This window comes from Asparagus officinalis, chromosome 1 (genome assembly GCF_001876935.1).
Source record: "Asparagus officinalis chromosome 1, Aspof.V1, whole genome shotgun sequence".
Lineage (NCBI taxonomy): Eukaryota > Viridiplantae > Streptophyta > Magnoliopsida > Asparagales > Asparagaceae > Asparagus > Asparagus officinalis.
In genome coordinates this window covers 99692587-99711009 of record NC_033794.1, presented here as the reverse complement: position 1 = coordinate 99711009, position 18423 = coordinate 99692587, and the positions used below count along the sequence as shown (strand labels likewise).

Sequence of the window (18423 nt, the reverse complement as noted above, 5' to 3'; positions counted from 1 at the left end):
GTGAAGGAAGCTTTATGGTTGTAGGGGTTATTGGATGACTTGGGGATTGCATAGGATACCATCAGGAAAAATTGTGATAGCATGTCTGCTATCTATTTGGCAAAGAACCAGGTGTATCATGCCCGAACAAAGCAAATTGATGTCAGGTTCCATTTTGTACGAGACGTCTTGGATGATAGAGACATTAAACTATAGAAGATCCACACAAAAGACAATCTGACAGATATGTTGACCAAAGTTATCACTAGTATAAAATTTGGTTATTGTTTGGAGTTGTTAAACATTCTTCGTTTTTGATGGCCTTTGAAGGCCGTTTATGTGAACTACGTGAGGCTTGATTCCTTGTGTAAGAGGATATGTAGGAAGTTATTTTTTAATGTAGCCAGTTTAACGAGTTGATATTGACATGGTGGAGTTTGTTAGAGTTCTCATTTGGGTTTCTGACTTGTTATGGATTAAGTCTGTTGTCGTGGATTGATTATACTTCATACTGGACGTAACAAGTGGGACGTTTGGTTGATATTAGTGTCGGCTCAATTTTATTAGAAAATCTTCACCAAGGTGGAGATTGTTAGTCAAAAATAGGGAGCCAACTTTGTTTGCTTTTGATGGCTTATTGTCAAAAATGGGAGGAAGAGCTTTCGGTGTTGACAAAGTGAGACAGAGGGGAGCCCCTATTGTTGATAAGAGGGGGGCATGGAAGCTATAAACCCCCCCTCTCCTCTCTCTTAAATCACAAGAAAAAATTGGCTTTTCTGAGAGCTTGAGTGAGATTAAGAGAGTGATTAGGGTTTGTTATTTGGGCAATTTTGTGAGAGAGCTTGAGATGAGAGGTAAAAATCAAGAGTGATTTTTTTGTGAGATTATTCAATGATTGTAATCTCTATTTGTACTCTCTCTATTAGTAAGATCTATTCCCACCTTGCCCCGTTGACGTAGGCACATTGCCGAACCACGTAAATTTGGTGTCTTGCCTGTGTGGTGCTTGTTTGGTTGTTGATTTGTGCTCTTATCTCGGAATTGATTATGATTTCGCTACGTACAACACCAAGGAACTTCACAAACCCCATTTGCAGTAAGTATGAACTGCAGCCAAGCCATCCCTTGCACTTTTATACAATTCGATACCATGAACCTCACAATGGCAACTAAGGAGGGAGACAACAAAGCTTATTATATCAATGCTTATGGATATACCAAGGGTTTTATCCATCCAACTCTTGATTGCCTCCTCCATTGGAAAAAAAAGTTTGATTTTGATCGGTGTGTTGATGATCTTTGTGGTTTAGTGTAGCAACTATCAGGGGTACAGTATAATATGGACAGTAGAAAATAAGTTAGATACTATTTTAATCAGATGTGACTTTGGGGACTTTATTAAATAATATCTCAAGAAAACTTCCCCTTCTTTGAATATCAATTATGTAGAAAGTGTTGGGACAAACCCGAGGCCCAATAGAGTAAGACCCCAGCGAATAGTAGAGTACAAGTAATAAAATGAACATACAGATTTACTTGAAAAACCCCTAAATAAATTTGGGATAAAAACCACGTGTAATGATAGAAAAATCCACTATGAAAAAAATTTAGGAGTTACAATCTCTCTTTACAAGGAGAAACTCTCACTATTGGGTGGGCCTGCTCTCAAATCTCACGTGAAAAAAAGCTCCGCTCATTCACGTGTTCACAATGTTCACGCGGTTTCACTTGGGCTTCACGTGGGTGGCCCCCACTCCGTCTGCGTTCACAATAGTGACATCTAGATGTTGGTGATTACTGTAGCGGGTAGGTGTTTACTGTTGACACAGTAACTTTCCATCATAAAGATGGAACTAGACTGCATGCTATTTGAAGGATTTGATGAGTAATTGCAAAATACTGAATATTTGAAGGATGTATCTGAAAGATAAGCATTGTAATATCAAAGCAGAACCTTTTCCTTGTTTCTATTGTGGGTAATTTTGCACTGTGTCTTTTCTTCAGAAATAAACGAATTTAACCAAAACACAACAAAAAAAAAATCTGCTAAATGCCATCATCAACTGTCATCCTGAAGTAAAATAACATGCAACACATAAAATTTCCTTGAGAGTGCATAAAGATCTCTAGAACAATTTCAGGGCTTTGTTCAATTTTCTCTTGCAGTAAGAAGCAAAAGTAACAAAAACATAACATATGTTAGTCACTGCTACATGGTCCAAAACATGGAAATAAATATCAGATGCCTCACATAAAATGCAAATGATTTATGTACCTCTGCGTAATTGTTATTATGTCACTTGTAAACTAACTTATCGTTCAAATAAACCATCTATTAATGCTAACAGTGTGAAACCACATCGTTAGCACTATTAGAAAAAGGCTTTGTTGCTGTTGTTGTAATGTGAGACCAGATATTTGACCTACTGCAATAGCTCCACATGCTTATGAATCTACTATTATTTATCAGCAATAACTGGTTTTGCTTATACATTTACCATATTTGTCTCTCATTAATATACAACCTAATACAGTTTCCACCCCTATAAAAGCCAAACCTGACCAATATATTCAGACACGGCATCATAGAGAAAATTAAGATGAATAACGGGACAAAAAATAAACAAGAAGTAAAGAGCCCTAGTAATTATAACTTCACAGTGGGAAACAATAAAAGTCAATACAAAGCACAATTGTCATTTGATATCTGTTATAGCTTACATTCGATCTAAATATTGATACGTTCAGTATGATCAATCAAGTGGAAACAAGAACGATGCCTCAAATATTGAGAAAATATGGTCACCATGTAATTTGGTTGATCTGGTGGTACGGAACCAGGCTTCTTGGTAAGAAACAAATGGCAATTTAGCCGGCATTAGAAACTAGCTAGATACTGGATTATTCATCACACAGTTTGGTTCATGTACACAAATCATACCTCCCTCAACTGCTCTAGTCATTCTAAAGTTGGTTATAGCTACCTACACAATAAACAAAGGTCAATCGAGTCAGTATTCCTGTGATGTGACATGACCACAATATTAGCTAAAATAATATACAACGTAGAAATAATTAGGTGAAAAGTGAAAGCAAGGAACCATAAACCCCCCATCCTCAAACGTGAATCACCATAATTTTTTTCGCGAGTAAATTTCCAAACCAGAATGACTTCTCAGCTCAGGATGGCGGGCATAAATACATGTGAACTAAAACGCCCTCGGTGATTAGCCGTAGGCCATAATTATCACTTCTTGTTAGAACCTAAATATCATGCCAGCAATAAGATATGGTAACATGTATCCTATGTTTGATTTCTTGTGATTTTAATTGAAATCAAGGACCAACAGAGGGAACACATCACTTCCCCCATTCCTGTAATATAGAGTACAAAACAATTTCTAATTTCACATATATATAATTATGTCATCATATGCAAACTCTAAAAAATAGTGTACATACTCATCCTGTGAATGGATTTAGAACAATGTTAAAACGACGTTCTGCAAGCCGAAGCAACAGAGTAATTAGTTGATCCCGATTCCCGGCAATGTGAGACATTGCTACCACTTTTTGCTAAAAATATAGAATACACAACAGAATTGATAAAAATAAGTAAATAATAAACAATCAAGGGCACGCAAGATTTTATAGTGGTTCGGATAACAATCCTATATATCCACTCTTCTTTCTCACAAAGAACATTCCTCACTATGCTAAGATTTATCTTGAATCACAACCCGATTTAGTATGCAAATAAAGACTGCACCTTAGAATCTATCTAAAACCAATTATCTAATCTAACTCTCCACAATGAGTAACACTAACCCATCTATGGTTATAAAGAATCATCGATGGTTATAGGAGACAATGGAATAAATCTAGAAATCAGAATCGGCACCATCGATGGCTATTGTTAAACCATCGAAGATCACCAAGGGACCAACAATGGTCGTGATCTATCATCGATAGTTATGACAAAATTTTATAGTTTTTAGGATTTAATCTCAGCCATTCATCGACCCGTTTGATCTCCTATTTACAATCATATTTGAGTATCTCTTTCCTATTCTCTCAAGGTCTATTTAAGTGGAGTTGGAGATCATAATTAACGATGAAGTTCAAGGAGGCAAATAAACAAAGGAGAGATCTTTATTCTAGAGTTTGAGAGAGTTGATCAAATCCCCTAAGCCTTGTTTACCTTCTTCTCTATGAGCTTTTCATCGGAGTTTCATTCAGCGAAAAGGAGTACTCTATGCTTACATCACTACATGGTTTCTTCACGGATCTTCATCTTCATCAATTTGAAGAACAATTTGCTAAAGGGCTATAAGATTATTTTATTTGTGCTTAATTATTTTTGGGTTGTATTTCAAACTTGTAAGTTTGGCGGCAAACTCAAGCCAGGGTAATTGAGGATTGGGCTAGTTAATTCTAGTTTTGATGGCATACTCAAACTGAGATAATTGAAGGTTGGGCTAGCTAGGGTTATGTTTCTTCATGTCATTGTGAAGAGTCATGTTACACAACTGGTTTTGGGTAGATGTCGGGGTGTAGTATTTAAAGCTTACTGAATAAGGTTGTGATTCAGGTGAGCTCTGGTCATAGTGAGGAAGAGCCTTCGTGAGAAGGAAGAGTGGATGTAGGATTTCTATCCAAACCACTATAAAAATCTTGTGTGTTCCTGTGCTGGTTTGCTTTTTGTTTTTCATTTATTATATTTCCACTGCATTTTCTATGTTTAGTGTAAAATTGTAGCTATCCTATTTACCCCCCTTGTAGGCTTGCATCCCAGTTCCAACATAAAGTGATTAGTTGATCCCGACTCCCAGTGGTGTGACACATTTCTAACTTTGCAATGTATCTTCTGTAATAAAACAACAAAATATACCAAGTAGTGATGTAAATATCAATCTTACTACTGTTCAAAACTGCAAACTAAAAAATAAGAATGAAGCCTAGAGCAGCACAAGGGGGGAAAAGGAAAAAAGAAAAAAATAATAATTTAAATAAAAAAATTTGAAAAGTACAGGCTTGACAGACGTACAAAAGTGCCTAAACACAAAATACGAAGGCAGTTACCAAGCAAAGTAGCTTCTTCAATAGATGTGAATCGTTATATATGCTTTCCAAAGAGTTAATTAATAAAATTGGAAATTTAAGATCAATTATAAGTGTCATGAATTGTTTGTACAACAATGGAGTTAATTAATAGTTACTTAGAGTTGCATTTGTACAACAATGGAAAATGGTGGTTTGGGGGGTGTTTTGTGCCAAATATTGGTATGCTACTGCCACTAAGCTTCTACGGATGATTCACCTCAAAAGGATCTATTATGGATAAAATGGCTTCATGGCAAGTATTTAAAACAGTTTTGATATTTGGCAACTTCAGTGTAGAGTCAATGACTCCTTGATGTGGAAACAACTTCTCCATGCGAGAGATTTTGCTATCACTCAGGGGGAGTAAACAATCTCAAAGGTGCTATACTTTATTGCTACAGTGGTGGAAAAATCCAGTTGTCTGTCATATATAAGATAATTGCTCCATCTGTTGCTCCTGTCAGCTGGTATTCCTCTGTTTGGGGTGGACTGAATTACCCCAAACACTCTTTTATTCTCTAGCTTGTTGTTCGGTCTAAGCTTCTAACTCAAGACAGATTAGGCCACTTTGGTTTAAACCATTCTGTTTTATGCAATGAGCACTCTCAAACCCACAATCATTTGTCCTTTGAGTGTTAATATTCTATGGTTGTACGGATTGGATTCGTTAACTGGTTCTCTTCAAGGCTAAAGGGTAAGTGTTCTTGCAAAAGCTTAAGAGAATGGCTTTGTCAACTATGGTATATATGTTATGGCAGGAAAGAAACATAGGAGTTTTCCAGCAAACAGCAAGAGTGAGCTCTATTTTGATGCATACAATCATGACATCCATTCTTACTGTTATACTCAATAGGGATTCTGAATGTGTAAATTCGAAGCTTGTTGCTTCTTTTTGATTTATTGTTGTTAGCTTCTCAGGTTTTGTGCCGGTAGTATCTTGATGTACTCTAATCCAATTGGTGAATAATATAAAAATAGTCGTGTTTTTTGGTGACCAACCCCGCCACCCCCACACACACCCCAAAAAAAAAGATAGCCTCTGATATCCTAATCAGATGAAGAGAAGCTCAAAATCAATAAAGAATAAGATTGATTGAAGTGCAATATAAACCATAAATCCGTCAGTTCAATTCAAACATGAGATTACAGATTAATCTTGTAAGTTAAATTACCATAAAACTTTCTAAATAGACAGAAGAGAACATGGCAGGCAAAATAGATACGATAAGTACACCGGTTCAATTCAATGTTTATTTTCTCCTTGTTTTACTGCATTCTTTTAGTACCACAAAATAGGTCTACGAGGACAGTTCGTTGGGGACGGTTTAAAACCGTCCCCTTAGCTATCTAAGAAAACGGTTTTGTGATGGTTCCAACCGTCATAATAGAGTCTAAAACAACGCTTTAAAATAAAGCGTTGGGCTTAAATTAGTTTTGCAAATAAATTCTGTAATGGGCTAAAGGGACGGTACCCAAATTTTTATTTTTGGTTCCAAGCGCCACAATTTCCACACTAAATTTTCATTTGACCGCTCCATAAAAACCCTAAAAACCATTCAAGTCCCCAATTCTTCATTCAGCATCTCCCGATCTCCTCCTTTGCCTCTCATCCTACTCCGCTCGAACTTCCCGCACACCGACCTCGATGGTGTCAAGATCCCTCCGGATCACCGGCGGCTCATTTTCGTGGGAAAGCAGCTTGAGGATGGCCTAATCTCACTCTTCAATCGATCCATTGAATGCCCTTGAATCTGGCAAGATTCGGGAGGACCAGCAGGAGTTTCGAGCGTCGAAGCTTAGATCTAGGGTTCGATGATTGCCTGATATTGGGGGCGGGGATTTGGAAATCTAAGGTTTGATGATTGCCTGAGATTGGGGATAATAAAGTGGGGAGATGAGAGGGGAGGTCGAGGGGGTAAAGGGACAATGATTGGGGTGGGGGGTCATTGGTGCTCCGATCACGGAGTTATGGGTCATCACAGCAAGTGCATAATTCACTTTGTTCAGTCTCCACATTGCCGAACACTTTGACGCCGGTTTTATTTAGGAAGAATTTGAAGATGCTGTTGCCAGGATCAAGAGAGAATGAGAGGAGATTGTCGGTGATTTTTAAGATTGCGAGCAGAAAGAAAGTTGGGATACTTTTGCTGCTCATCATCACGACGATTGTTGTTGTGTTGTCCTTCTTCGCTGTCAATAGAGGTATTGCCTTTTCTATGATTTGTAGTGATTGATGCAAAATGGTAATTTGGAATTGGATCTGGGTTTATGCTAACAATTTGAGTTTAAAAATGTGGTTGTTTTTCCTAATTACTGAGTCTAATCTTGTTAGGGACTAATTCGTAGTGATTGATGCAAAATGTGCATGTGTGTATCATTGAGTTATAATCAACCTGACTTTTGAAACTAAAAGTGGCAGTGCTTATAAATGGCAATCCTGATTTTTAAATTATTACTAAGATGTAATAGCATGATATCAAGAGGATGGATGACCTTCCTGAGAGTTGTATTGCAGTAGTTGACTGCAGAAGGGACAATTGCAGCTCTGTCTTAAGGAACTTCAACAAATATATAGTTAAAACTGATGTCTGCTAATATGAAGACAATCTGGTTTATCATGAAGCATATAATAAGCTAATTATTCTACAAATGTCATACTTTAAACTATGTGATATCTGATACTTCGTAATATTTATCTAACAAATTAGAATTACTTATATAGGTTCGGTTAAACAACTTCGGTTTTTCACTAACAAGTTTTCGCGTTCTTTTCATACCTAGATTAATGTTGCTTTTGTATGCCACTTGCTAATTGTTAAAGTTATGAATCTACTAGCTTAGAGAGCAAAAAGAATTCATACAATAAACCATGGGAGCTAGTGAAATACCCTTAGTCCATAGCAATCGTGTTGCTCTGTAGTTTTAGCACTTTCAGACTTTCAGACTAACTAAAAAGGGGTGTTCATGCCCTTTTTTTATTAGCACTGACACTTTCTTCCACTGGTTGAAGGGCATTGTACTTGGGAAATTAAACCAAAAAACCTTTTGGTGCTAAGAAGTGACTCTGTTAGGATTTATTTTGGTGTTAGCCAAGTTCTTGAGGTAATTCGTCATCTTACTTCCTCAATGATCCTTAAGTGCTTCTTTGTTTTTGTTGTTGTGTTATTATAATATTGACGGCAGCTAAGCCTCCCATTTTCTATCTCTCATGTAGGACTGCAGTGAAGAGCTCTGGGGGTCTCTAGGAACCCCTGTTTTTCACATAAATGTTGTTTAGGTAACCTAAATCCTTCACTTATAAAATTAAGTTTTTAGAGATCTAATCACATTTATGCGTACCATTTCATAGTTGTTTCTAATGATAAAAATCTCTCGAACAAGCTCTACTTATAATGGTAAAGCTGCGGATGCATGGGTTCTTGGCATTATATTATATTGTATGATACTTGGTAATTGCCCATGTATCGGGGCAGCCTGCAAGATACTTATTGTATAATACTTGGCATTATATTATATTGTTTAACCATCCTCCAAGGACATTGCATGCAGCACCTCCCTCCTACATATTATGGAATTTAGCTGCCATGATCTCATGTAATCCTCAGACTGGAAGGCATCTGTTGCACTTGCAAATAATTTCAAAGCTGCTCACAGGTAATGTTGTATATCTCTTTTGCATGTAAGTTTCTACTTTCTTGTCTGTCACATTAATCTTCTTTGGTGATGGATATTCCTTTTGTTTGCATATATTGTGCTAAGTTTAATGAATCAACAGATTTGCCCCTTGTATACTTCTACTTCGTTATTTTGATGTTCGGGAGTATCTTTGATGTTCGGGATTATCTTCAAATGAAGGTTCAACATTTGATCAAGTCGGCATTATCTCTGAAGTTGCGTCTATTATTAGAGAGTTTACCAAACCACTAGCTAATCATGGTCTTGTAAGATGCCCCTACAAAATCTTCATCCATCCATACTTATCTTAGGTTATTAGAATTAGTGCAAGTATTTTTTTTGGAAATCAATTTAATCCAGAATCTTATGATGACATTTCTTATGGCTCAGTATCTAGTTGAAGCTGAAAGAGTAAGTAGGCATCCTGTATTGCTCGTTGCAGCTGCAGATAGTTCTGAAGGTTTGCAACCACCAGTCAGACGTTGCGTCAGCCATGAAATTGCCATGAGTCCTTTGATAGAGGCTCAACGAGCTGATATGTTATCCTCTTCTCTTGAGGGTGTCTCAAAGCTCCAGCATGAGGTGTGTGATTTTTCACTTCCTCGTCTTTAGGCTTACAATCCCCATATAGGTAACATGGTTCATGTATGCAGAACATCAGAGACGACTTAATTAAAGATGTTATTGGGCAGACATCCAGTTTTATGCCTAGGGATATAAATGGTTTGGTGGCTGATGCTAGTGCTAATTTTGTACATCGAATCCTCAATGACAAAGATAATAATGGATCCAGAGAGTCTGGTGAGAAAACTATTTCCAAAGTGATGTCAGCTCAGGATGAGAAAAGTGTAAAATAAACATATCTATAAACTAGGAAATCCACTGGTGTCCCATAACACCATTGGACATGATGTATATCTGCCACTACATATGAAGTATACGTTATAGATCTTGTGACTACCTTTTTTTATTATAGCTTGACAATAAAATTGTATAGTTGGTTATGTATTTGTTTTTCTCTACGCATTCTTTCTCTTACCTAATTTTTTTCTAATATGTGATACGTACCAACAGGGTAGGTTCCCAAGTTTCATACTTTTTATGACGTGTTTTGATCAGTTCATGAACTCAATTCCATTCTCTAGCCTCCCTATAGCTAAGATCAATGTCAGCACAAAATATTTCCTTCTTGCCAATATTGACAAAATGAAGGTCGCTCTATCATCTAATCAATTGTTTGTGGAAATTAGAATAAGACGCGTATACTTATACTGCAATTATCTACTTTACATAGTTTTGGTAATAATTAACTTCTTATGTGACTAACCTTTGATTGCATGTGATAAACTATGTAGGATATATCGTTTGAAAGTTCGAAACTGGACTTGATTCGGCCTTGTTATGAAGCTACATTGGGGGTTTATTCACTGGAGGATGAACTCATCATTGAAGTTCAATGTAGAGGTTGCTCCAACTTTTAACATTTGAATGTTCTCTATATAATGCAGTAGACCAGTTTGACCATTAGTTATGTCTTCCACTGAATACATTTTATTAGGCTTTTATTTTTTTTAGTTTTCTATTTCTCCCGAACTTATTGCCCTTATCATGCAGCCATGCCAGGGTCATCGTCCTCCATTAAGATGCAGTGCTCCTCAGAAGTTGAAAAGCATTTGAGTGCAGGCACTATGATTTAAGAGTTTGTACTTGAGGTGACCTTCAGGCTGAGACTTATGTTCTTTTTTATTTCAGGCATCGTCCTCCATTAAGACAAAAAATACACTTTTTATTTTAATGAAAGAGGAATTTTAGTCATGTACTTTGGACAAAAGAAAAAACTTGTACTAAAGTCATTGTAAGTCATGTACTTTGGACAAAAGAAAAAACTTGTACTAAAGTCATTGTAATGAACCAATGAATTGTTCCTTATGTTTGGTTGTTTAACTTGTACTAAAGTCATTGTAATGAACCAATGAATTGTTCCTTATGTTTGGTTGTTTGCTACCAACATTATTTGGAGTTTCATTTATTTGTTTGTGACATGAGCATGTATAAATCATGGAGTTTTCGTTTTGTTTTATTCTATTTTAATTTTGAAACTATTGGTTAAAAAAATGCGTGATATATTTGGATGGTTTGCTTTTCACGGTCAAAATAGAAAACCATCTCCTTTGCTATATATACATGTTCCCTTATCTTTACATCTAAAAACCATCCCCATTGCTAAAAACCATCCCCATTGCTAATCATCTCCTTAGGTATAAAAACTGTCCCTATAGATTACAAACAAAATCGTTCCCATAGACAACAAAACCGTCCTCCTTGATCAAACTTGAAACCATCCCCCTTGGTGCGTAAGCATCACGGTAGCTTAAAAATATAACTGTTCCCGTTGCCAAATAACTGTCACCATCTACAAAAATATGAACCGTCTCCATTATTAAACCGTCCCCAAATGTTGTCTACAGAAACAATTCAAGAACCACGCCACTTAGATCATGAACCATCCCTAAGATCAAAGACTACGGCAACAAAGGTATCATATGAGTAACCGTTCTATTAGGCCTATAAGAATGGTTTTATTGTCTAGCGGGACGGTTATAAACTGTCCCCGTAGACACATTATTTGGTAGTTTTTTCAAACATATATGATAATTAGTAGCTACTGAGCAGGGCGTGTCAGCTCATGAATTTCTGTTTCTGGTATCCCTCCCCAGTATTATGTACTAGTTTTTTTTGTCAATTTTAGGAGTTTATGTGAGTTTGTAGTAAAGAGTGATGCTGTAGCGAGGGGCTCTACAGACACAGAAGATGTCTATATAAAAGTAGATAATAGCATAGTATATGTAATCACAATAGAGATAGAGCACAACACACAATGATTTAACTTAGTACGGTCAGTGTGACCTACATCCACAAATGAGAATAACAGAGAAATTCATTAATCACAAAAGAGAAGATTACAAAGGAGATCACCCTTTTACCTCACCAAAGAATCACACAAAGGAAGAAATTAATTCTTTATATAAATTAATTCTTTCTATTTCTCTCTTTTACGAAACTCCTCTCTGTCCTAATGTTCCTAACGCCCCACCACTCCGCCTCATTTATAGCCCATTAATTATAATAAAAATTTGCTAATGGTTGGTGAAACAGTATTGGAGGTGGATAAAACGGTGAAGTTTGGTGGGTCAAAATGCAATCTTGATTTCTCTTCTCTTTATTCAAAGTCACATTTCACAAATATCCACATTGACTTTGAATATGAACATCTTCTCTTACCTCTTGCTATCTCACCAGAAGCTCCTTACGAGTTTAACCTCCATTTTGTTGAACTCCAAGCAATTAAAGACAATGCTCGAACTTGAGCGAAGATACAGGCTTTATTATCATATCTGCTGGATTATTTCTCTAATAAAATGATACCTAACATCTTTATATTTGGTTCTTTCATGATACATCTGATGTTTTGTCAAATGTATAACACTCTGACTATCACAAAATATCGTAGTAACACATTGGTGTAAGCCGACATCTTCAACCAAACCTTTCAACCAAATGGCTTCTTCTTTTGTCACTACATACTCTGCCTCTATAGTAGACAAAGTAACTGTCGATTGTAGAGTCACCTTTCAACTAATGGCAATACTTGAAAGAGTGAATAAATAACCTGTCAGGGATCGTTTCTTTTCAAAATCACCCGCATAATTTGAATCAGAATAGGCAAGTATTCTGCAATCTGAAATTTGTGTTTCTGCCAAAATATAAACTAGTATTAGCAAATCATCTTAAATATCTAAGTATCCATTTCACATCCTACCAATGGACCTTTCTAGGCCTATCCATATACCGACTCATAACATTAACTGCATGTGAAATATCTGGACGGGAGCAGACCATAGCATACATAATGCTTCCTACTGCACTGGCATAGGGAACACATGACTTGTACTGTTCCTTTTCTTCAGTCTAAGGTGAAAAATCTGCTATAAAATGAAAATGAACAACAAGCAAAGTCTTCACAGGCTTGGTATCAAGCATTCCAAATCTCTCCAACACCTTCTTGATGTATTTCTCCTAAGGTAAGAATAAACTTCCTTCTCACCTATTCCTATGAATTTCCATCCCCAAAATCTTATTTGCTGCTCCCAAGTCCTTCATCTCAAACTCATGTTTGAGTTAAGATTTCAACTCATTGAGTTCTGACATATCTTTAGCTGCAATTAATATGTCATTAACATACAAACGTAAATATATGAAAGAACCATCATGGAGGTTTTTATGATAAACACAACTATCATATTTGATCCTAGAGTAACCATGCTCAAACATGAAAGTGTCATCTCAAATATCATTATTTCAGAGACTGTTTCAAGCCATAAAGAGATTTCTTCAACCTACACACATGATCTTCTTTAACTTCAATAATGAACCCCTCTGGCTGATGCATAAAGATCTGCTCTTCAAGCTCTCTATATAGAAAAACCATCTTCCAAATTAAAATGAGTAACCATGGCAAGCAACACGCCAATTAAGGTGTGTTTTATAACTAAAAAAATACTTCATTGAAATCCACACTTTCAATCTGACTATAGCCTTTAGTTACCAAGTTTGCCTTGTATCTTACAGAATCTGTATTTGGAGTTCCTTCTTTCTTCTTGTACACCCATTTACAGCCAACAATCTTATGTCCCCTTGGTAGATTCACTAACTCCCATGTCTGGTTCTTGTAAAGAAACTTCATCCCTTTAGTCATCGCAATAGTCAAATCTGCTGCTTCACTACCACTAATAGCCTCTTTATAGGTAGAAGATTCTGAAATCTCAATCAATTCTGCTATACTCAAAGGGCAAGCAAGCGTGTCTGTATAACATGTAAAAGGTTGAATCTGCCTTTTTGTTCTCCTACTTTCAATATTATTTGTTGCTCTTGCGGTGTATCAGCATCTGAAGTTGAACCTTCCGTAGTTTTAACTGGCTCAATATGAGCACCCTCAAGCACTCTCTTTGAAGCTGAGTTCTCTAGCTCCACCTACTTACTAGACTCATTTTCAGTATCTATGGTATCAATGACAAACTCCTTTCTTGGGTGAAGCGTGGATTTCTCATCAAAAGTAACATCACTACTAATAATAAATGTAGATGATTTGGGATCAAAACACCGCAATTTATATCCCTTTACCTCATTAGCATATCCTAAAAAGATAGCTTTCTTTGCTCTGGGTTTAAGTTTACCATCACTAAAATGAAAATAAGCAGAGCAACCAAATACTCTTAAATGAGAGTAATTAGCATGGGCATAAGACCATATGTCTTATGGAGTCTTAAAATTAGTTACTATAGAAGGAGATCTGTTTATCAAATAACAATCTGTATTGACTGCCTCGGCCTAATAGTCTTTTGACAAACCGGCATTAGAGAGCATGCACGGAGCTCTCTCTAAAGTGTTATGTTCATCCTTTCTGCAACTCCATTTTGTTATGGTGTATGCTGTACTCTACGGTGACGCATAATACTTTCAGTCTTGCAGAACTAGTCAAACCCTACAGAGCAAAACTCCATCCCATTGTTGGTTCTGAGGTGCTTCACTTTTTTTTCTTGTTTGCTTCTTAATCATAACCTTTTATTACTTGAAGATTGTAAATACATCACTCTTATGTTTCAAAGGATATACCCAAAATTTTTTGGAATAATTATCAATTAATATTAGCAGAAAATGAGCTCTACCTTTTGATGGAACCTGAGAGGGACCCCAAACATGTGAATGAATATAATCAAAAGTACAATTGGTTTTGTGAACACCAATACTAAAAGAGACTCTATGGTGTTTGTCGAAAACACAATGCTCACAAAAGTCTAGTTTGCTAGTTTCTGACCATAAAGCAGACCTTGTTTGCTTAATACATCTAGTCCTCTTTTACTTATATGCTCTAACCGCATATGCCCTGAACGTATAGTGTCAGAATCTGAATCCTCTGAAGATGACATTGCTGCAGCAATTGTCACTGTACTGCCTTTAAGGATATAGAGATTGTTTATTTTCTTTCCTTTCATAACAACAAGAGAGACTTTACTAACTCCTCCACCTTCAGCCAAAAACTTAAAACCATTGGAGTCAATGGTGCCTAAAGAAATGAGGTTCTTCTTTAACTCTGATATATGTCAGACATTGCTCAATGTTCTAATAATACCATCATGAGTTTTAATTTTAATTGATCTAATATCAACAGTTTTGCAATGCATGTTATTTCCTAACAAGACATTCCCACCATTAATAGACTGATATGTGACAAATTAATCCCTATGTTGACACATATTGTAGGAACAACCCGAATCAAGAACCAACTCATCATGTGAATGAGTATTAACACTAACTGAAAGAACTTCATGTGAACTAGAAGAGTCTTCACTTATTTTATGATATGGAGGATCCATTTTTAGTGGCAGCCACAGAGCATATGATAAGCAGATGCACACACCCTAACTCAGGCTCTGATACCAGTTTGTTACAGCGGGGTGCTCCACAGACACAGAAGATGTGTATACAAAAGTGAATAATAGTACAGTACTGTGTAATCACAGTATAGACAAAGAACAATATACAAGGATTTAATTTGATTCTGATAGTGTGACCTACATCCACGGGCGAGAACAGCAGAAAAATTCACTAATCATAAAAGATAAGATTACAAAGGAGATCACTCTCTAACCTCACCAGAGAATCACACAAAGAAAAAAAAATTAATTCTCTATATAAATTAATTCTTTCTATCTCTCTCTTTTCTAAAACTCCTTTCTGTCCCGATGTTCCTAATGCCCCACCATTCCTCCTCATTTATAGCCCTTCAATTATAATAAAAAATTGCTAATAGTTGGTGAAAGAGTATTGGAGATAGGTGAAACAGTAAAGTTTGGTGGATCAAAATGTAATCATGATTTCTCTCCTCTTCATTCAAAGTCACATTTCACAAATAACGACAAAGTGTAGGCGTCAAAAATTACCTATAGGTCCCCACACGTGGCTCGAAACAGAGAGAAGACGATGAACATTGCTATTCGAGTCACAGAAACTCATTTGATGATGACAAACGCACTGAGTGAGTCGACGGACCATACGAAACAACAGAACTTCGGAATAATAGAAACACGAACTGATCGGGAGCTCCGCGTCACTTACGAAAGGTGAAGAACCCCTCGTATCCCATTTATTCTACATATGATTCAATCATGGGAGCTTGTGGATCTTCTCGACGACTTTCTGACGCATTTTGAATCACACGATTCCGAGTTCGGACGATGAAGTTACGACGGAAACAGACACAACGCGCGAATCAAAGTCCAAGCCAAAGTTGGCCAAGACACCAGATGGTGTCTCAGCCAAACCTTGGCCGAGACACCAAGTGGTGTCTCGGCCAAGCCTTGGCCGAGACACCCACAGGTGTCTCGAACCTTGTAGACGAGACACCAAGTGGTGTCTCGGCCAAGCCTTGGCCGAGACACCCACAGGTGTCTCGAACCTTGTAGAGCTTTGTAGACTATGATTTGATTCGGATATGAAGAACCTCAAAACACGAAAGTTGTAGATCTCTTTGTTCGCTTTCCAATGCATCTAGAATCAAGTCATTTGGAGGTTATATAAGAAAGTTACGGCTAAAATACCCGAGATACTCACTGGTGTCTCGGCCAAGGCTTGGCCGAGACACCCACGGGTGTCCGCAGACCCGAAAAGCTGTTTTTGGCAGTTTAGAGCTGTTTTTCAATCGTTAACCGTCTGGATTTATTCCAACTGATCTGATAATACGGTTAAGTGATTGCAACTGAGGATAAGAGGGAATCGGTCGTTCTTATCCGAAAACAGGGGTCCTGAAGCCTATAAATACGGCCTCAGAGCCTTCATTTTATCAGATCTGGAATTCTCGAGTGTCGGTTAAGCCCTGTCGAATTGAGGACTGAAGAGCCACGAATTTAAGAGAGGAGGAGGAGAGATCGGATCGAGTTCTTCAGCATAAAAAAGAGGAGCTCGTCAGATCTACACTTCATGGTTCCTTCCTTAAGATCGCCCCATTGCGGTGATCTCGAGAAGAGTGGTTATCTCGCCATTATCGAGATAACTGCTTCGGTTTCTTGATTCCTTCGTGAATCAACAAAGCTCCGGATCTGATCTGATCATTTGGTGTTCTACGAATATCAACATCTCCATCATAGGCCAAGATCTCACGCAAGCAGCGGGCGATAAACACCTGTTGTGTTTGTTTTGAAGAGAGTTGTATTTTTTTATTTTTATTGTATAAGAAAGTCTTATAAAAAGACTAATGTTACTTTAAATCTGTAATCGATAAACGTGTAATGAATTCAGCAATGAAGATATCAACTTTCACCGCAAACACAAAGGTCTGCTCCTCTTTCTGTATCTTACTAGACTTCCTAACTTTCATTTTGGAATAGCTATTGCACACCATTTAGGGAGGTTTATAATATATCTTTTGAATAGGTCTCCTCACCCTATTTTTACTACAAAAAGATTCGTAGAGAATTTAAGAATTCTAAAGTAAATAATATCAAACCAATATTACGGCTCAAGTAGGAAAGTCTAGGGTATATCTCATGATGTAGGACGATGACAACGCCTGATTCGTGTACTGTAGAATCATGCTAGTCCAAAATTATGGAAAGATCCATGAATGTTAGTGATCATGTTGCCTGTAGGAGATCATGTTTGTCTACAAACACTAGAAGATTTTATGAATTTAAGTAGCTAGGTAACGGAGACCCCTTAGGGTTCCGATTAGAAAAACGATAATATTAGAGTTAATGAGGCTAGGAGATTTAGAGGTAGGTTAGAGGCAATTAAGAAGGAAATAATAACGACTAACTTAACGGAGGAGATGACACATAACAGAATGGAATAGAAAAATAAGATTCATGTAGCGATCCTAAATATTTTGGATAAACGCTTGGTTGTTATTATTGTTGTTGTTGTTAGGTCCTGGTACAATTTGCTGAATTAAACTAGAAGGGACATCTAGTAATTGTATGAATGGTGAACTATATATGTCTTGTCTATAAGTGACTAGATATCAAGATTTTGAATTGCTCCGTTTTACTGTGACAGTAATTAATTTTGAGTAAATTACATTAAAACCCCCCGGAACTTTTAGGGTTTTGAAGTGAAGCCCCAATAACTTCTAAAATCGCTAAACCCCCAATAACTATACTGTAAAAAACCACAATAGGTTTTTGCATTTTGCAAATAACCCCCCTTGACAGTGTTTAGTTGACATTTTACTTTGGTGACATATTTAGCTCCCTAAATGTGGACTAAACGCCTTCAAGGGGGTTATTTGTAAAATATAAAAAGTAATTGTGGTTTTCTACATTTCCCATAGTTACTGGTGGATTAGCGCGATTTTAGAAGTTATTGAGGGTTACTGCAAAGCGCTGAAAGTTCTTGGGCAATTTAGTGTAGTTTACCGGTTTAATTTACCTGCCAATGCGTATAATGTTCAGTGCTTCCTTGCTATTTATGCTGACAAATTAAATTAATACGCTCACACATTGACAATTGTACCTTCTAGAATGGCTTGATTCTGATTGATTCAGGAATGAAGATCGAGGCAAACCACCTGTTAAGGAACACTTTGGACCGTTGAAGAAACCCCGAGAAAAC

The 18423-nt window shown here is 36.9% G+C and overlaps 1 protein-coding gene across 13 annotated transcripts; it reads left to right on the top strand.

Moving 5' to 3' along the window:
* Positions 6562-10610, top strand: LOC109828785 (peroxisome biogenesis protein 6-like). Of its 13 annotated transcripts, none has more exons than XR_002243840.1 (8): positions 7147-7284; positions 8093-8184; positions 8297-8359; positions 8632-8736; positions 8858-9023; positions 9200-9339; positions 10113-10221; positions 10372-10610. XR_002243840.1 is itself a non-coding variant. In XM_020395724.1 (8 exons), exons 3-7 carry the CDS (start codon positions 8349-8351, stop codon positions 9612-9614), a joined length of 612 nt encoding a protein of 203 aa, XP_020251313.1. In that variant the 5' UTR covers positions 7147-7284; positions 8093-8184; positions 8305-8348; the 3' UTR covers positions 9615-10221; positions 10372-10610. The 13 variants fall into 13 exon arrangements, 8 of the variants coding, with proteins under 8 accessions (XP_020251311.1, XP_020251310.1, XP_020251308.1 ...); XM_020395724.1 differs by having other exon boundaries at positions 8305-8359; positions 8618-8736; positions 8938-9023; positions 9148-9339; positions 9411-10221; XM_020395723.1 differs by having other exon boundaries at positions 8618-8736; positions 8938-9023; positions 9148-9339; positions 9411-10221.